This window comes from Castanea sativa, chromosome 5 (genome assembly GCF_040712315.1).
Source record: "Castanea sativa cultivar Marrone di Chiusa Pesio chromosome 5, ASM4071231v1".
In the NCBI taxonomy this organism is placed as follows: Eukaryota; Viridiplantae; Streptophyta; class Magnoliopsida; order Fagales; family Fagaceae; genus Castanea; species Castanea sativa.
In genome coordinates, this window is record NC_134017.1 from 58,136,676 (window position 1) to 58,152,576 (window position 15,901).

The 15,901-nt window shown below is 36.8% G+C and overlaps 4 protein-coding genes across 4 annotated transcripts; all 4 read right to left on the reverse strand.

The window, feature by feature from the left end:
• Nucleotides 1-3,667: 3,667 nt before the first annotated feature.
• On the reverse strand, nt 3,668-4,861 carry LOC142635502 (receptor-like protein kinase FERONIA). Its single transcript, XM_075809646.1, has one exon. It carries the CDS (start codon nt 4,859-4,861, stop codon nt 3,668-3,670), a length of 1,194 nt encoding a protein of 397 aa, XP_075665761.1.
• Nucleotides 4,862-6,032: 1,171 nt separating this feature from the next.
• LOC142636805 (putative disease resistance protein At1g50180) lies at nt 6,033-11,200 on the reverse strand. The gene is made up of 3 exons (XM_075811108.1): nt 10,033-11,200; nt 6,569-8,334; nt 6,033-6,310 (listed from the first exon to the last, which is right to left on the reverse strand). The coding sequence occupies exons 1-2, from the start codon at nt 11,057-11,059 to the stop codon at nt 7,580-7,582; spliced, it is 1,782 nt and encodes a 593-aa protein (XP_075667223.1). The 5' UTR covers nt 11,060-11,200; the 3' UTR covers nt 6,033-6,310; nt 6,569-7,579.
• LOC142635503 (putative disease resistance RPP8-like protein 4) lies at nt 6,614-7,402 on the reverse strand. Its single transcript, XM_075809647.1, has one exon. The coding sequence runs from the start codon at nt 7,400-7,402 to the stop codon at nt 6,614-6,616; it is 789 nt and encodes a 262-aa protein (XP_075665762.1).
• Nucleotides 11,201-12,475: 1,275 nt separating the features above from the next.
• LOC142636635 (receptor-like protein kinase FERONIA) lies at nt 12,476-14,171 on the reverse strand. The gene has a single exon (XM_075810909.1). The coding sequence runs from the start codon at nt 13,674-13,676 to the stop codon at nt 12,846-12,848; it is 831 nt and encodes a 276-aa protein (XP_075667024.1). The 5' UTR covers nt 13,677-14,171; the 3' UTR covers nt 12,476-12,845.
• Nucleotides 14,172-15,901: the final 1,730 nt, after the last annotated feature.

Genomic DNA, 15,901 nt, shown 5'->3' on the forward strand with positions numbered 1-15,901 from the left:
GGATTTTTGAGGAGAGAGATACGCCCAAAATACCGATCAGTGCTCAGATCAAATTTTTCCTTTTCAGATTCTGCTTCTTTGATTTCTTTCCTTATTTGAAGCTTCCAATCATGGTAGATGATCCAAGCACTCCAGCTGCACCTCCTTATACATTTAAGCACGGTCCTTTAGGTCCACTTAATTCTAGTTTGGCCTTCATTCTCTCACAAATTCCTGTAAACTCATCTTTCTCACATGATTTCCTGAAAGTAGAAAATTGCACACAATGAATGACATCTTATTTAAGAAATTATATAAAGATAAATAGTAGGGACTAATGCAAATCATGGCTTAATTTATACAAATTAAGCATAGTAATAAGGAGATAATGCCCACATAAATATATAACAAAGTATACATTTTAAGGCGTTATCAAACCTCCCTCCCCCCACTTAAATCTTGCTAGTCCCTAGCAATCCACAAAGCACCCATGTCTACTAAAAGTGAAAAAAACTAAAATACAAGCCACTTTCATAGGCTACACGATTACACTTCCCATGTGCAGCAAGTCTTTGAACCCCTAAGTCACCCTAGTGGATGAGTTTACTCTCGTGAGAGTTTGCAATGACTCTACCCACAAAAGTTAAAAGTTTTCTGAAAATTCCTGCAGCAAATGTTAATCTGCTTTATCATTATATCATACAAATGAACTTTTAATTTTGAGTCGGGATACTATTCATCATATTAAAGAGTTTTCACTAGCTTCACTTTTAGAGTGTGTGTGTGCATAGTCCATCCAATCAATCCGGTTTTTCCAAACATGCATAGACCAAGAATAATCTAGATTAGAGCCTCTACTCCAAAACCTCTCTTAAGTCATCAACATTCTGAAAGAACACACATAGAAGTAATGGTTTCTCTCTTCAAATTACATGTGAACAAAAAGGAAAGAAGAAGTTTTAAGAATATCACATGTGTATACAAAAGCAGCCACTAAAACAACGGAAAAAGATATCTTGGAAAGGATGTTGAATTCCTAGGAACATGAGGTTAATACCATTCTCAGTGGTAGTATAATCTTATGAAGGCAAATTGCTATCTTTGAAATATGAGGGATATGAATCAAATGCAAAAAATTCAAGCCAAACCCAACTCATAGCGATGACAGCCAACTTGAATCAAAATAACCTTTACTCAACCATATAACCCTTCTGAAATATATGAAAGATGTGTAAGACACTAATGATTTATTGATTAATTATGAATGTCTCCTCTTTCTTTTTTTTTTTTCTTTTTTTATTTTATCTTTCTTTTCTTTCTTCCTTCTTTTTAATTTTTTTTTGAAGAAAGAGAGACAATGGTGGTATCTAAACACATCAATTGCTCAAAACCTGAACTCCCATGAGAATACCCATAAATAAAAATGTTTTGTGGTATTGTAGAAGTATTTCTCATGGCTCAAATGATGGTGACAATGGTTAATGTAAAGGTAGGCTGAATATTTGTTTAGTTGGTGACAAAAAATTGATGGTCTTAGGCTCTCATCTCCTAAAATTCCACATAAACCAGCATGCCTAAGGACAAAAATAAGTAGAATCATGGTATATCTCCCCATAATATTTCCAGCAATCAACCAAAAAATATAGAGATCTTTTACAAATATTGAAGCATACGAAAGAAATTTAAGAGTTCAAACAAAGATATACTCTCACAAAGAAAAGTAAGGCTCAAGAACTCTCTATATGAGTTGAGTTTCAGCTTATATCTAGCTTATTCATGATTTATGCATATTCAACATCCAACCGTCCGCTAACCTGGCTATTGTGGTCAAAAGTTTCCAATTGTGCTCTTCATGAAAGAGTCTTAATATAACAAATAGTGTAACCAACTCAGCATTATTCATTCCATCACATGATATAAAAATAAAGCTTATAACTCTTCTGCATTCAAATTCAAGGTTTTTTTATTTTATTTTTTATTTTTAGAATTGAAAAGTTGCAACAAAAAATAAAGAAAAAAAAAATCATGCAAGGTGCATCAAAATATGTAGACCTCTCCCCCTAACTAAAATAATGCATTGTCCTTAATGTATCAAAGCCAAAATAAATTCAAGTATAAAGGGAAGAAGTTACCTTAAGCATTTAAATTGTTTTTTTTTTTTTTGTGTTTTGAAATTTCTTTCACACCTACAAATGTTAGCTCACAAAAGAAAAATAAAAACAAAACAAAAAACATAAACAAAAACAAAAGGCAAAAAGAAAAAGGAAACAAAGAAAAAAAAAATTAAAACAAAATTTTGGGTAGTGGAAGAAGAGGAACCTCCACTTCTTGATTATGTGGAGTTAGAGAATACATCATACGAAGAAGGAGCTTATCCAATTGAAGAAAGGTCTTCTAGCTATGCACAAGGAGGTTAGTTTATAAGAAATTTTGTGAATTCTTTGCCTAGTTGCATACTTTAATTAGACTATTATTAGAAATGATTATTAGAATCGTACTTTTATTTACTGTTCTTCATTGGTTTTGGAATTTGTGAAGATATGAACAATGACATGATTGAGGATGATTTCATCTTCTTCTTTTTTGAGGATGATGACATTGATTTGGGATCATTTGGTGTTAAGATGATACTCTTAGATTTAAAGATAGAAATCATCCTAATGAAGATGAAGATGAAGATGAAGATGAAGATGATGAGGATGAGGATAATGATGATGGCGGTGGTGGAGCATTTGGATCACATGATGACACTAATTTCAAATATCTTTATAACAAATGAGACTTGTGTTGATATCCAATGAATTCTAAAACTTAATAGTTCTTTGTTTGAAACTTATTTGTTATTTTGGATGCAATGAAAGTTTATTATGTTAAGGGTGATTATTTTGTAATGTTAGTTTTATGGATTATCCAGTAGGATGATTATTTTGTAGCATTAATCTATTAATGTTTAGTACTCTTTCTGTTTTTTACATTTTGGTATTTTTATTTTGTAAATGTAAGATGTAAACTGCTAAAAAACATACATAAATTCTTTAAAAAGATATATATTTTTTAAGTAAACATATTTATTACTATTAGTTTATTAGTGTATAAGAAAACTTATTTATTTATATAATTTAAAAATTATTAATTAAACCAGTAATCAGTCCATAATTTGGTTCTTTGACCGTATTCCTTTTTAAAACTATGGTCAAGACCATTGCAACAAACAAAAGGCCCCTAATCTATCTTGCAGCATAAATGTGGAAATGATCTAAAGGCAATTTGTGATAAATTCAAGGGCTCAGGAAATTAACTAGAGAATACAGTGTCCTTGAAACAAGAATTTTACTCTTTAACAAAGAAAAAACTAATTTGAAAGGAAGTGAATAAGACTAATCAACCTTCTCCAAGTTATCTTATGACTATTTACAAAAAAACAGTATTTGCAATGTTGAGATGAGATTGTTGTGGTTGTTAATTCTGGCTTACAAAATACAAAGTCTTGTATGAAAACTTCAAACTACAATTCAACATAAAAGTCTAACAAAGCTAAAATCAGATCCATTTCCCAAAACAAGAGCAAAGCATACCCTCTAACAAAACTCCATACCGTGGCAATGATATCACTAATCAGCAGCCCTGTTTTGTTCACAAGGCAGTGCAAAACGCAGCCACTGGACTCTTATTTTTGTTACGAACTTAATCATTGGCCGTTTGGGCTTTCTATGGCGGCATCCAAGGACAATTCAGCTGATGTGGTGCTATTAGAATCTGAAATAGATCCCTCAGATTCAGGTGATCCCTCAAATTCAGGCGGAGAAGCAATGCAGGTATATTCAACAATGGGATACTTGTATTGATCACCACCACTAGGATCCACATCCTCTCTAGCAGCATCTGCGCTCTCTTGTAGCTCCAGTGCATGTTCAAGTACTACCTCCACTTCAGTAATCGTGGGACGATCCTTTCCCTTATTTCGCACACAAGAATTGGCAATGTCCATGTATATCTTGAAGCACTCTGGAGCTATCTTACCCTTCAGATACGGATCAATGATCTGATAAATGGTCCCTTCTTGTATGCATTTTCGGGCCCAGGTAGCTAGATGCGCCTCATCTGTCTCTAATTCACGTCTCACTGCACTTCTGGCACAGAGTACTCTAAACATTACCACACCAAAAGAGTAGACGTCAGATTTATCGGTCAGCTCCCAGTGCATGGCATACTCAGGATCCAAGTATCCTACAGTACCCACCACCTCAGACACCATCCTAGGTAAGTCCTTTGACAGACTCGGAGGACCCATCTTGTAATCCCCGAAATTTATCAACTTGGGCTCCAATTTCTCGTCCAACAGAATGTTGCTTGTCTTCACGTTACGGTGGATGATACTATGCTTCACCCCAGAGTGAAGATAGTGTAATGCACGCGCCACTCCAATGCAAATCTGGAGTCTTTGTTTCCACGACAAGGGATCGCAAACATACTCCTGGAAATGGAGGTATTTCGAGAGGGTTCCATTTGGTATGAACTCATAGACTAGGATCACCTGTTGATCATCGAGATAATATCCGATGAGAGGGACGAGATTAGGGTGGTGTAGCTGGCAAAGCAACAACAACTCGGTCCTTAACTCGTGAAAAATCTGCCTTGACTTGATATCCACACGCTTTATTGCAACGCTTGTCGTAGTAGGGTGATCGATAAACCCCTTGTATACTTTCCCATAACTCCCCTCACCAATTACTAAATCATCATCGAAGTTACTGGTAGCTGTGTTGATATCAGCTAGTGAAAATCGACGGCATAGTCCATCAGGAAGAACTGAATAAGATTGTCTTGTTTTGTCTAACCTTCTCTTCCCTGACGTCCTTAATAACTTCGAAATACCTTCCATTAGTTCACACTTCGGTCGTATAGTATAACAATGATCAGTGCAAAGTAGCGGCTTGCTGCTCAGGCGATGACCGAAAGGATCTGTTTTAGACCTCTTCAAAAATAGACAAACAAGTGGAGTATTTTTTTGTTGGGGGGGTTGTTGAGCAGGTAAGGGTGGGTAGGTGGCTCTGGTATATACCGTAACAACGAAGACATAAAATTCAACAGGATAAATATTCAGTATGCTCTATGCTTCTCCCTATTGTTGACGATGTCTCAGCTCCAGCTGTTTTTCTAGTTGAATAATTTTTTGGACTTCTTTTCTTTATTTTTTATTTTTTATATCAAATTTGAATGTGAACTATGGGATTATAATAGGGTGTTTTAGGCTTTGTTCTCACTTTTAACCAAATCTGACGTGATAGTATTTGATTGGAGGGTGTAAAGATAGAACTCTTCTACATATATAGGGAGAACTCAATGAACTAAGGCAATACTTAGTTGCGGTGATTTTGGGGAATGGAAAAGAGGAGGGATTTTTGGCAAAAATAGCTAAATAGCCTTAATTTTTAAATTATGTAGCTCAACAACACAATTTTCAAATTATGTAGCAAAATATTGGAACTCGACATTGGTTTTGAAAAGAGAGCTGTTTGGCTACACAGTTTAAAAATTAAGATTATTTAGCGATTTTTCCAGGATTTTGGGTGGGTTTGTTTGGTTGGGAGGGGAGGGATCTTGCCATATTTGTGAAAATTGGTGGCATATGTCAAAGAACATGAGTCATGGCAAGGATAGGAGGAGGAGAACAACAGGGTTTTCTTTCGTATTGGCCAATTGGGTCTCAGACAGTGAAACCTACCAATATAGAGTGTTCTTAACATAGACCCTCCAATGACCGCTACACTACAGGGTTTGGTTCAGTTGGTTCCGAGTCAGACCGATTTCTCAATTCTAGGTTTGGGTTGGACAGCCCTACTCTTATGGGTTCTATCTAAAGAAAATTGGGTGCTAGGATAGATGGTTAATTTGTTTTGAATGGATTATTTTTGTATGATGATTTTTTTTAATGTCGTTGGAACTGTGTGTTTGAGAAAAATAAATTGTATTGATTGTAAAATTGGATTTTTTTGGTCCATGAAAGTTTTAATTCATCAAGAGCTAAAAATGGTTACAAGAGCAAACCAGCAAAATCAAAACTTGTCCATCCATACTCGATAGAAATCCAAACTGACTACAAGTCTGCATCAAGCAACAAGCCTACAACTTATAAATGAAACGAACTGAAATATACATAGACTACATATATGCAGTCAACCAACCCATGAACGACAATAAATTAAATCAAGCATTGAGTCAATATTCTCTTTCCAGTGCCCCCATAACTCTTCGCTGCTCTTCAAATAATTATCTAGGCACCAAGTTATTCTTTCACCTTACTATTTTGTAGTTGCTCCCATTAACGTACCTACACATGAAATTGGCGATATTTTGTAACCATTATGAGTGATGTGATTTGCATTTGTGTTAATGAGTAACAATAGTCTAAAACTTTTGACATTGTACCTCTCAATATGTTTTTATTAGATACTATGTATTTTGACAAAATATTGTCATTTAGGATTGGGATCTATGATATTTATTTATCTCTCTCAATCTTCTTTATAGCAAAAACAAAGGTTGCAGTGAAGTAGCTAAAGAATTTAAATAGTAAGTTTATACAAACCTGAAGTTTGTTTTAACGTTAATCACCCTTCCTCGTATTCTAAGCTCAGTTCAGAAAAATAATGGAAGGCACATGTTCGACTTTGTAGAAATCATCTCCTTCTTCTTCAAGCCTATGTTTGAATGCTCTTGGCATCCATCGTATCTCCAGTTCCTTTAGCGTGCTGACAAACTTCAATCCTTGTGGAACTGTCACCAACTTGTTGCAATCTGTAATCTCTAAACGGCAAAGACTAGGCATTGCACCTGCCTCCACTGTCCACTCCTGTAAATTAGGCAAGCCTCGTAGGAGTAAAGATTTGAGTTGAGGAAAACCTTTCTCAGAGCAAACCATTTGCTTCCCAATGAAGGCTTCCCATCCTCTTAGGACCCTCAAGTAAGGTAGCTTCTCGAGTACTGGCATTGGATCTTCCACAAGTCTAGATCCCCACAAAGTTAACTTGGCAAGGTATGGAGAAAATTCTTGGTGATTTGGTAGCTTGTTTATCCGCCCTTCTATGTGCAGCTTATGAAGACGAGGACAGCCTTGCACTACTTGTCCTACATCTACTACCTTATCAAGGAATGAAAGCATTTCAGTCTTCATGGACAAGGATCGAAGGCTATTTAATTTTTTGATAGGGGGATTGAAGATTTCCCCGAACTCTTGAAAGTCTCTTGGATCGTTTAGTACCAATTTTCTAAGATTTGTCAAACTAAGAAGATCTCTTACATCACATTTGTTGGTGGGGAAGTTTACTAGTGTCTGCAAATTGCTCAGATTTGCTAGTTGCAACTTATCATCAGTTAAATAGTTACACCACTTTGGAAGATATAGATGTCTCAACTTTTTCATCTTCCATATCACTGTCGGTATTAGTACAGTTGATTCCCAACTCAGTTCTTCAATGGTTTCCAAATTTAGGGTTTCTAAACACACCAGATTGACTATGGAGGAAGGCAATTCTCGTATACAAGTTTTCTTCAAGATTAAGAACCTCAAATAAATCAAGCTTCCTATTTGCTCTGGTAATTATCCATCCAATGATTGGATTCCTTCTAGATCCAAAACTCTAAGAAATTTTGAGTACTTAAAAACTGATTTGACTTGCAAGCTATTTTTATTGAAGTATATAAGGGACCTGATTTGAGGATTCTCTTTGTAATAATCATTTGTGAGAAGTTTATCAGAAAATATGGCAAGTCTTCGAATACTACCAGTTGATGAATCAGCTGTCTCATTTCCACTCCAAGGACTCAGTATGTGGAGGAAATTTTCCTGCTTTGCCTTTGACAAGCATAGGTCTCTCATAAGATCATGGAGACGACAGGATTTAATCCTTCCATTTGACCCAATTACACCCACTTGAACCATGCATCTATTTATCAAGTCAACCAAGTAGCGTTCTGCATAATCTTCTAACATTTCGTCTCCCTCTAGTTCATACTTCAGCGGCACAAAGCCTTCTGCCACCCATAGTTGAACCAATTTCTTTGTTGGTATATCGAAGTCCTCTGGGAAATGGCTCAGATAAAGGAAGCATGGTTTCAATTGGTAAGGCAATTCAAAGTAACTCAAAGCCAACACCTCGTGAACTCTTGATTGTTGTCCTTCACCGCGGCCCCTGCCTAGGTGTATTTTTATATTTCGATGCACAATATCCCACTCATCCAATGTTTCTTTTGTTGCCAAAAGTCCTCCAAGCACAATAATTGCCAGTGGTAAACCAGCACACCTTGCCACCATTTCCCTCCCCAACTTCTCCATATCTTCAAATATTTTGAATTCTGCATGTTCAAAGGAACTAAATTAGAAATTATTACATTTTCAAGTATTCGAAGTTTATCTTTTTTATTGAAAGGAAAAGTGATGCGGATGGAAGGGGTGGAAAGAGAGAATTAGAAAATTAGAGGCAGAACAAGGAAAAGAAATAAATGGGACCAGTGCTTAACCAAATGACAATACTCAACATAGAATTAGTACAAATCATGGTGGCCGATACCGTACCGGTACCGGCCGTACCGGCCGGTACATACCGTACCGGCCAGTGTACCGGTACCGGTACACTTTTATATTGTACCGAAAAAAATACCGGTCATACCGGCCGCGTACCGGCCGTACCAGCCAATTTCGGGCAATACCGGCCGGTACCGGACGTACCGGCCGGTACAGAAAAAAGCGTTTTTTTTTTTTTTAGTTTTGTAATTTTTGAATTTTTGTAAGGGCATAATGGTAACTTATTTACATTAACTTATTAGTATTATTTATTTTCGTAGTATGCAATGAACAACTAAGCTTTCTATATATTGTGTTTTTTTTTTCTTTTAATTGATACTAAAGTCTAAAACTATGAATAATTTGTTCTAAATTGAGGTAATGTTTTATGATAAAATTTTATATTTACTATAGTATAAGTGAAATATTATATGTTTATAAACATGGTTCTAGAGATTTTGGTGTGTGTGTGTGTGTGTGTGTGTGTGTGTGTGTGTATATATATATATAAAATAGCAGTAAACCCGAAACGGTACACCGGTATTGACCGGTATCCGAAATATATCGTACCGGTGGCCAAACCGGTACAGCCTCCGGTACGGTATTGACTTCCTTGGTACAAATGCTTAATTTAGAATGCACAGCTCTACCATATATATTGAATTACTACAAGTGCCACTAATAAATTCTTTGATTATAAAGATGTGCCCGAGACTCAATGGGAGAATCTAGTAGCAACAAGGTTGTGTAGATATCTTCAAATTGGTGGGACAAAATTCAAGAAATGCGACTTCTCAAAGGATATCCGAGGTAACAACATTCAAGCCTTCTAGAGACACAACTACCAACAGTTAAATATACAACTCATAATACAAACTCAAATTACAAGACATACATAACAAGATTTGATAATTATAAAACTTATTTTCAAGACAAAGACTACATTTTCAACTGAATTTTAATCTTCAAATGGCTATCTCTTGAATTCTAACTTGGAAATTACGTATTCTGTAATGAGAAACTACAATAACCTCACCAGATTAAAAAGAACTTCGTCCTTTGGTTTAAGATGATAGCTTTTCCCTCTATCTTTCAGAAGCCCAATAAAATCATTCTAGTTCTTTTTAGCAAAAAAAGACAAACTAACGTGCTACTTCTCAATCAGGAATCACTCGTGATAAGCATGACTGAATGAATTTGAATGCATAATCTTCTTTTCATTAATTGAGATTGAAACAGTTTGCACCTAAGCACCTCATAGCTTTCAATAGTTTTTGAAGCCCTCTTCGAAAAGAAACCATTCGCGTTTCTCAGCTTTTAATAGCTTTGATTAAATAATAACTACAAGAAAACCTACTATTAATTAAAACATTCATGTGATGAATCAGATGATAAGATGTTGTAGACATGAATGAGATTTCCTCAGTTTGTAGTGTGTGTATGTAGTTGTACATATGTATACAATAAAAAGTGGTAGGATGAGAATATACCTGGATCGTTTCTGTGAAATGCCTTCTTCTGAAACAGCTCCCAACTCTGTTCTTCGTTTAAACAGCCAGGCTCATGTAGGAAACCACTTGGATCTATATGCAAGGCTACTTCTCTATTGCGAGTTGTTAGTAAAATTTTGCTGCTGCTTTTCTGTCCTAATGGGAAGCCTGGACTTAGTATATCCCAAGCCTCTTTGCTCCAAATATCATCCAGGATCACCAAACATCTCTTCTCTTTCTGAACTTGATTAAGCTTCTTTGCCAGCTCTTCATCTCTCATTTTCAAAATTTGATCCCTCTCGTCTTTGGTTGGAGAGGTAAGTTTGATGAATATCCCTTCCCAAACATCTCTTGTTTTGCATTGCTGGGATATATAAGCCCAAGCAAAACCATCAAAATGACGCCTGACCTCACTGTGATGGTAGACTTTCTTAGCTAGAGTGGTCTTTCCAAGACCACCCATCCCACAAATAGACACAACTTGACAGTGCTTATCTTCATTTACCAACTGTGCAACCACCTCTTTTATATCTTCATCCAACCCCACAATATACTCTTCAACAATATGGGAATATGACCATCTCAATTGTCTTTGCCTGTCCAGAACTGAACTCGAGCCCACTTCTTTTATAGAAGTCACACCATAAGTTTGTAAACTTCTAGTAAGATCAGAGATTCTTGTTTTAATGTCCTCAATCTTGGAGCCTACTTTGTAAAGCTTTCTGGTGTTGAAAATAGGAACATGTTTCTTGAATGTGCTGTCTCTATTCTTCAAAGCGATTTCAAGGGCAAAAGTTTCAATGACATCCTCAACTTCATAGGCAGCTTCCCGAATCTGTGAAACCCAAATTCGAACACTCTCATCTTCGTTTTGCCTTTTATCTGCGTCTTTTAAGAAACACTGCATCCACTCTAATTCGATTTGCGTTTGCTTGACTTGTTGGCTCACCCCTTTTAAATATGTCGCTTCTTCAATCAGAAGGTTGCCTAGCCTTCCCACCGCATTGAAAACTACAGACTCGGCCATGCTGTGCGCCTCCTCCTCCTCCCCTCACCAGAACAAGAAGCAAATATCAAAGCAAATTTCTCTTAACTTTGCTCCACCAGTTTTTCATTTTAGTTTGTAATATTGGCTTTCATTTCTTTTTACTATTCTTGTAAAATAACCAAGCAAATCACATATTATAATTGTTGAAGATTTGTGTTGCTTGTGCAAATTAATTAAAACAGTTACTCAGCTCTAATAAACTAATTAGAGCACATACCAACGACCCCATATATGCTGCCACTAGGAATGCCTCCTACAATAAATTAATTAGAGCACTTGACAACGACCTCAAATCTGCTGCCAGAAATTCCTCCATTCAAACCAATTAATTTATAGCACCGACAACAACCCTGTATATATGCAAATCCTCTTTTCAAACCAATTAATTTAGGAATAGAGTTTGTATTGTATCGAGTGCCCTTAGGGCATTGGTTAACGATTAATTTTAAGAAAGTTTTGATATCACTTTTATGATAAATGAAAAAATTGTCAAAATATTAATTGCTTTTTTTTTTTTTTTCATAATAACTTTCTTTAACTGGATTGTTAACCAATGCCTTAAGCTATTTCGTTAGCATGACCCTTTTACAAAATATTACAATACAAGAAGGGGAGCAAACCATGTGCAGCACATGGCTCCTAGTATGTTTTGTCTCTTGTTCCATGCTTCTGTTTTTTGCGCTCTATCTGTTGGCGTTGTCGTAGTTTCAGAATTTCAGGTTTGGCCTTCTACTCTGTTATTTACGTTCACTCTTCATGTAGTGTACAATTGCACACATTTGCATGAATGGGGTACAAGAATACAATATTGTACACTAAGTCCTAAAGAAAAACCTAAAGAAAGAGAGGTTTGATATATATATATATATATTGGAAGCATCATATTCACCAATGACTACTCTTACAAAGAAAACGTTCAATGCACTTCATGAGCAAATCAGTTTGACCGAAAAGTGTAGAAGACCTTGAGCAGTTTGATGAATAAACAAGCAGGGATCCCCATAGTAAATATTGAGAACCAATTTATGACCAAGCTCAAGTAAACTGCAGCATAAAGGCTATTACCGGGTGTTGGTCTGAACAAAGTCAGATCTTGGGAGGAAAAGGCACTTGTGCCTTACAACTCAAAACCATCTACGGATCTACCATTGCAACAAACGTAGGCCGCTAACGGCTAACCTATCTTGCAGCATAAATGTGGAATTGATCTAAATTGTGACAAATTCAAGGCTCAACTTTTTCATGATGAACAAAGAAGACGGTATCTTTGAAATAGGATTTTCAGAAAAAGAAAAAAAAAACAAAAGAAAAAAAAGAAGCAACCATTCGAATTTGGAAAGCAAATGAATAAGACTTTTACAGGCCTTCTCCAAGTCATAACGTTTTACCAAAAAGAAAAAAAAAAGATTCAACAACGTTGAGATTATTGTGGTTGTTAATTCAAGCTTCAAAATACAAACAAAGTCATTTACATCAATCTATGAATACTGTGTAGCATCCATTACTGTGAAACCTTTATCCAACTACCATTGAACATAAATTTCTAACAAAACTAAAATCAGACCAATTTCCCAAACCCAAAAGAAGACCTCCACACCGGCTGTGGCAGCAATATCACTGACAAAAAACCTTAAAATAGACTTTGAAGTAGAGAAGACCCCAATCCAAATGTGAATTTGATAATTGTTTGTTCATTAAGCCGTTTGGCATGGCGGTGCCCAAGAACAAGTTGGCTGATTCCTCATAGAAGCACTTACAGGTGTATTTAATTTAACAATGGGATAGGTATATTGAATTTTTGACCACTACCAGAATCCACACCATCCTTCCTCATCGCAGTATCTGCATAATCTTGCAGCTCCAGTGCGTGCTCAAGGCCTACCTCCACTTCACCAATCGCAGGACGTGCCAAATTGTCTTCTCGCAGGCAAGAAGTGGCAATGTCCACGTATATCTTGAAACACTCCGGAGCTATCTTCCCTATCAGATACGGATCAATAATCTGATTAATGGTCCCATCTTCTACGCATGTTGGAGCCCAGATGGCCATACTCTTTTCCCTCTCTGATTCCATGTGCACTGATCTTCTCGCACAGAGTACTTCAAACAGTACCACCCCCAAACAGTAGACGTCAGTTTTATCAGTCAGCTGACTCGTTCGAAGATAAGCGGGATCCAGGTATCCAACAGTACCGTTCACTACAGAATCAATCCTAATTAAAGCCTTTGACAAACTCGGGGGACCCTTCTTGCACAAGCCGAAATCTGCCAGCTTGGCCTCCCAGTTCTCACCCAACAAAATGGTCATCAACTTCACGTCGCGGTAGATTATAGTATGCTTAACTCCAGTGTGAAGGTAGTGCAGTCCACGCGCCACTCCAATGCAAATCTGTAGTCTTCGTTTCCACGGGAGGGGATCATGTTGGTCCTGATGGAGGAGGTGTCTGCCGAGGGATCCACCTTCTATGAACTCATAAACTAGGATCATCTCGTGTTCGTCAGTACAATATCCGATTAGGTTGAAGAGGTTAGGGTGGCGTAGCTGGCCATGCAACACTAACTCCGTCCCAAACTCTTTGAAACCCGGTCCTAACATCCCATTACGACGCTTTATTGCAACGCTTACGGTACAGTCACAAATAAATCCCTTATATATTTTGCCAGGAGCTCCCTCACCAATTACTGAATCATCATCGAAGTTTATTGGTAGCTATCTTGATCTCAGCGAGTGAAAATCTCCGGCATAATCCCTCGGGAAGAAGTGAAGATTGCTTTGCTCTCTTCCCGGACGTCCTGAATAACTTTGAAATATACTGTGAAATAGCTTCCATTGACGCTTCGGTCATACACCAAGAGCTTGACGACGAGACTTATCAGATTCAATGGAGTAGAAAGTGGCAGCTTTGACCCGGAGATGATTGATTCGATTCAATGTAGTGCTTTTATAACTTCGAAATAGAATCGGGTGTTCATGACACCAAGCAAACCAACAAAAACTGCCAAATTGAACAGATTGATTTCAGCCAGTTTCCAAAGTTATGGGTCTGGATTGATGTTTATGTTCAGAAAGAGATATTTAAAAAAATAATTAAAAAAAAAACATATGATATCTATTCAATAGTAGGTTCAATAAGTCTAATAAACCAATTTTTCCTCCCAAACAGTCAAACATCCTAATCTCTTGACCGCCGCTCATCTATCATTCCGTTTTTTCTATTCTAGTTTTCTATTCATTCTTTGTTTTTCTCTTTCCTTTTCGTCGTCTAGTTTTATTTTTTTATTATTTCCCCGACCATCCTGTTTGAATTTTGAAATGAGTTGGCTCAATTCAATTAGAAATTCTCTTCGATTACTTTATAGTTTTTTTTTGGAGAAAACGATAATAGACTTTTTTTAATTGAAAATCATGATATGCAACGAGAAAGAAAAAGAGAGACATTCTATTAACTAAATAGTGACCCTTTATTCTTTTTTGCAACACTAGCATATGCTAGAGTAGCACGATTCATATATCTATGGTCTAGTCCAATAGGTGGTTCAAGGGAATCCTCTTCCTTGTTCAAGTTCGATGTCATAAAATATATATAGGGTTAGAGGGAGTCTTTTGGCTGAATATTGTAGAAAATCGAATTTATTTGTAATAGGGGTACTGTTCAAAGTTATTTGGAAAATTAGGGAAAGGGAGTGAATTTCAGCAACGATGTTACCGAAATTCTAACAAAAAGTATGAGAGAGAAAAATTTGAATTTCAGTAATCTCAATACTGAAATTCTTGCTGCCCGAAATCACTGCCAAGCCAAGTGAAGTGGTTGAAAGGAAACCAATTGTGACAACCAAGTTGCCGAAATTGTAGGGGAGTGAGGAGAGAGAAAATAGGAATTGTGGCAGCCAAGTTGCCCAAAATGGGAGGAAAAAAAGAGAGAGAGAATTATGGCAACCAAGTTGCCGAAAACTTGGGGAGAATATGCAAAAAAAAAAAATCATTTTTTTTTTCTGAATAATCAAATCATTATTGTAAGTGCACAATTGCACCTGGACCCAAAAAACACACGTGGGCTCAGGCCCAATGAGCCTTAAACAATTAAATTTGTAGAGTGTGGGTTCGCAATCTAGTTTAGTGGTGCTCGAAGCTTGATGAACAGGCTTGAATGTTACAGTGTTTGCAAACAATAGACAAACAGGGCAAAATGAACATCCTCGGACGTAAGCCGAGAACAACTTATATATTATTTCTCTTTCTTCTTTCAAAGGTTATAGTCTTTAATATTTTTCTAGCCCCCCTTTTCTTTACTCTCTTCCCTCCTTAAATACTTCTTCTTCTTCCCTCCTTAAATACTTCTTCTTCTTCCCTCTTTATCCACGTGTAACGCAAATCACCCTATTAGACACCTATCCCATCCACTACCCTCTGGAAGTCTTTAAATGATAGCAAGAAGGTTGACTTCTACTATTCAGGGGTCATTCCCCCATTAATGCGGCCAGGGAGATAGGTGCAGGGTCTTTAATGTGGAAGTAGCAGCCTTTTTTTGAGATATTTCTCTCACACCGTTGCATCCGGAGGGTGCTTAAATCCCCCTCTTAACCAACGGTTTTTCCAGAACTCTGCCTTGACCTTTTTGGCGAATCCCAGGGTCATCGTGAGTCTGTCCGAGGAGATATTCGTCTAAAATAAACTAGTTCCTCAGACTCTCGACTCATGGGCCGACCTACAGTTCTAGGGGGCTTTTAGTCTAAAATAAACTAGCGCCCATCAACAAAGCCCAAGGCCCAAATACTTACTTAGGTCCTTTTAGTCCCCACAATAGCCCCTCAAAACTTTAT

Excerpts from the sequence above, each read along its gene's own strand:
- LOC142635503 (XM_075809647.1), bottom strand. The coding sequence starts at position 7,402 with ATGAAAAAGTTGAGACATCTATATCTTCCAAAGTGGTGTAACTATTTA.
- LOC142636635 (XM_075810909.1), bottom strand. The coding sequence starts at position 13,676 with ATGTTAGGACCGGGTTTCAAAGAGTTTGGGACGGAGTTAGTGTTGCAT.
- LOC142636805 (XM_075811108.1), bottom strand. The coding sequence starts at position 11,059 with ATGGCCGAGTCTGTAGTTTTCAATGCGGTGGGAAGGCTAGGCAACCTT. Across the intron at positions 8,335-10,032 it reads ATTTCACAGAAACGATCCAG|AATTCAAAATATTTGAAGAT; the intron begins GTATATTCTCAT and ends TTGAACATGCAG.
- LOC142635502 (XM_075809646.1), bottom strand. The coding sequence starts at position 4,861 with ATGGAAGGTATTTCGAAGTTATTAAGGACGTCAGGGAAGAGAAGGTTA.